This window comes from Haliotis asinina, chromosome 8 (genome assembly GCF_037392515.1).
Source record: "Haliotis asinina isolate JCU_RB_2024 chromosome 8, JCU_Hal_asi_v2, whole genome shotgun sequence".
NCBI lineage: Eukaryota > Metazoa > Mollusca > Gastropoda > Lepetellida > Haliotidae > Haliotis > Haliotis asinina.
This window is the reverse complement of record NC_090287.1, coordinates 12,101,848-12,104,967: the sequence shown is the minus strand read 5'-3', so window position 1 is coordinate 12,104,967 and position 3,120 is coordinate 12,101,848. Positions and strand designations below refer to the sequence as shown.

Below are 3,120 nucleotides of genomic sequence, written 5' to 3'. Positions count from 1 at the left end.
TGTACGTTGTGCAGGCAAAAACGGATATAGATTATTAACGTTCATTTTAGACTCTGTAAATTGGTTTGGAGACCGTCAATAATTAATTGACTGTGTTCATACTCAAGAACCCAGGACAATTAACAAGGCTTTAGGGACGAACGGATGTAGCAAGCCCACAGACAGCTCTGCGCTTACGTTCATTGTTGTCTACCTTTTTTTCAGCATAGACTCGTAAACTCCACACTTCATTCTCAATTTCGCGTTAGACTATACAATACCGCTGTCTGTATACAATAAGGAGATTATCCCTGGTGGGTGTTTTCGCAAGGTTTTATTTCCTCCACACGCCGCGTGAGAGTGGGCTTGTATATATCAATTCACTTCAAACGGAGTCCAGAACAATGCTACTTGGGGATTGTGTCAGTGTCTTTGTTTAGTGTTGGTTCTTCAACCGATTAAAACAACATTGTTACATAATCTTCATGAAGTCGTACACACATTTACAGACTGACTACTTATGAAAAAATACTTTGAACGTTGTAACGGAAAGGTGAGAAAGTGAGAATTTCACTCAGTGTCATTTGACCATACCTATAACCACAGGATATCACGAAACTCAGTCAGATCCTCCCTACGTCCGTCCGGGAGCTCAAGCTGAGGAATCTCCACCCGTACTTGACACCAACAAGGGGAAGCTGCCAGCATCAACATGGACATGCCCTGCCTGAGCGACGGTCTTCTACGGGATGTTTTCTCCACAATGGGTAAAGCAAATTGACTGAAAAACCTACGATAATATCTAATATTTCCTACACTTGGTTTTAACAATGAAATATATACCTTATTGCGACCGTTTAATCGTCAAAGGCGTGCACCATCTGATTCAAACAGCTAAATTAACCGTAATACTAAAACATGCCAGTGTTATGATGCATAAAGGGAACGTTATCATTCATGCTTGTATAAGCTCTCCTCAAAATTGTATCAATACGGAAAATGATGTTATTCTGTGGAGTATGATGTGAAAATGCACACAAACAGATCTGACAGACAGATTCAGTAATATGGGACACATGGCGTCCTATAGAATGTACTTGAGATTTTGAGGTGAATCGCTGTTGTTTTTTTAAATTTAATTAACCCACACAAATATACAGAAAGTGTTTTCCCGATATTTACATGTTCGTCAAAGTCGAAAGTCGAAAGTTTGGAAGAGAAAGATAACCAGCATGCATATCTCGGAATTTTTTGATATGATGCGTCCGTAAAATCTGGTAAAGATCGTCCGTAAAATCTGGTAAGGATCGTCCGTAAAATCTGGTAAGGATCACAAGTGAAGGAAACATGTTCTACACTTTCTGCGCAAGCCTTGAGATTTTTCCTCTATAGAGACACACATTTCTAACACGTCGAAAGGATTTAACATTTGAATAGTGAGAAAGGTATTTGGAACCGGTTTGTGAAGCAATGTCTTTTATTTGTTTTCTGAAACTGATAAAGAAATTTATTCATGTCACCAACATTTTTGCAGATCCAAACAAAAGGAAATCCGTTGACACCCATCTGTTTACGAGTGGCTAAGACTGTAACCTAAAACACATCTGATACGTGCTTGATGAAAATAACTGTTTGATATTGAAGAATGTTTATATAATTTACATAAATGTAACACTGACATACACATGTTGCTAGTTTTCGGTATGTGACATCTAATCACACGTACCCCTATTGAAACGGCGGGAATGGATGAGCTTGAGCACAGAGCAGTTCGAGTCTGGGGTGCTCGTCCTGCTGTCAGTCCCTCTTTATTGTGCTTCGTCGGGAGGCCCTCGAGGACCAAACACTTTTATGACTGCTCTGTATTCAAGCTTAGGTATATCTGTCGTTTCAACAGGCCTACATGTGATTAGCTGTCACGTGACCGGAAACTACCAACAACAAATCAAAGGTAAATTTGTGTCCTTGTAACCAACTGTAGGTGAACTGAGATTCAGTTGTAATGGGATGTAGAGCTGTGGGGAAATATAAGCCTGGATGGAGAGAAGTGCCCAACCTGTTGAATAAGGTATCACTTGTTCCAAAGGATTGAAAATGTTTCCAGACTGAATGACATGCTTTATTATTAGATGCCCGTGAATCAAGCGTTCGTTGGCAAAAGCGTTGTAGCATTGCGGGCGATGATAGCTGTCTCCCCCCAAACTACGTACTGATATTTTTCTTCTCACGGTCTTTCAGGGGGGCAGAACAGTGACCAAGTATCAGTCCTGCAGAACAAGGAAGCTCCAGAGGAGGGCCATCGACATGATTACCATGAAACACCCTGTAGTACCTCACAGTACACTTTGGACATGATCTTCAACAACCTGATCTATCCAGATGTTAGCGAAGGCCAGAGCATCACATACGACACCCTTCTACAAACTGTGTCTGAAACTTGCAATTCTACCTCAGATTTACTTTGCTCATGGCTTCCACAGACACAGGTCGGAGACCTGTCAGTACCTGAGAAAAGAGGAACCTTTTCCGGAAAGAGGAAGCGCTCAGATCAGACATCTTGTGTTGATGACGCACAGAAACGTCTCAGATGCAAGACCACTTCAAATGGCGCCGATGAACCCACTCAAGCTGTATCAAATGCCGCAACTAGTGACAGGAGGAAACTGGTGCCCAGGCGAGTGAGAGAATACAGACGATGATTCTGTGACATTCATTGTCAAATGATCGTACTTATGTGTAATCCGTATTTCCAAATTTCTCTATAAATGTACCAAGTTTATATCTTTGCCGTACGTGTTTCTGTTGAGGGTATCCTCAAGAAGTAAAATCGACATGGGTTTAAGCAGCTATTTTCAAACTCTCTGGAAATAAAATACAATACAAAAACTTTTATTGTCTTGTGTTTATTTTGTTACGGACTGGTAAGTCCAGCACTCGTTATCCCACCCCAAACCATCACACCGCCGAAAAAACGGGTCTTTGGGTAATACTCACCACGTCGTCGGTAAACTCAGGTTTGGCGATCAGCGCGGTGCAAGAATAGTCTAGACTCATCTGTGAAGAGAATATGTCTCCATGCACCATCTCTCCACTCCTGATGTCTCCACCACTGCAGTCGTTGACGTTGCTGAGGTACTGTCA

At 41.6% G+C, this 3,120-nt stretch overlaps 1 protein-coding gene across 1 annotated transcript; it reads left to right on the top strand.

Annotated features, from left to right (window-relative positions):
- The first annotated feature begins 691 nt into the window (after positions 1 to 691).
- Positions 692 to 2,678, top strand: LOC137294383 (uncharacterized). The gene is made up of 2 exons (XM_067825385.1): positions 692 to 746; positions 2,218 to 2,678. Exons 1-2 carry the CDS (start codon positions 692 to 694, stop codon positions 2,676 to 2,678), a joined length of 516 nt encoding a protein of 171 aa, XP_067681486.1.
- Positions 2,679 to 3,120: the final 442 nt, after the last annotated feature.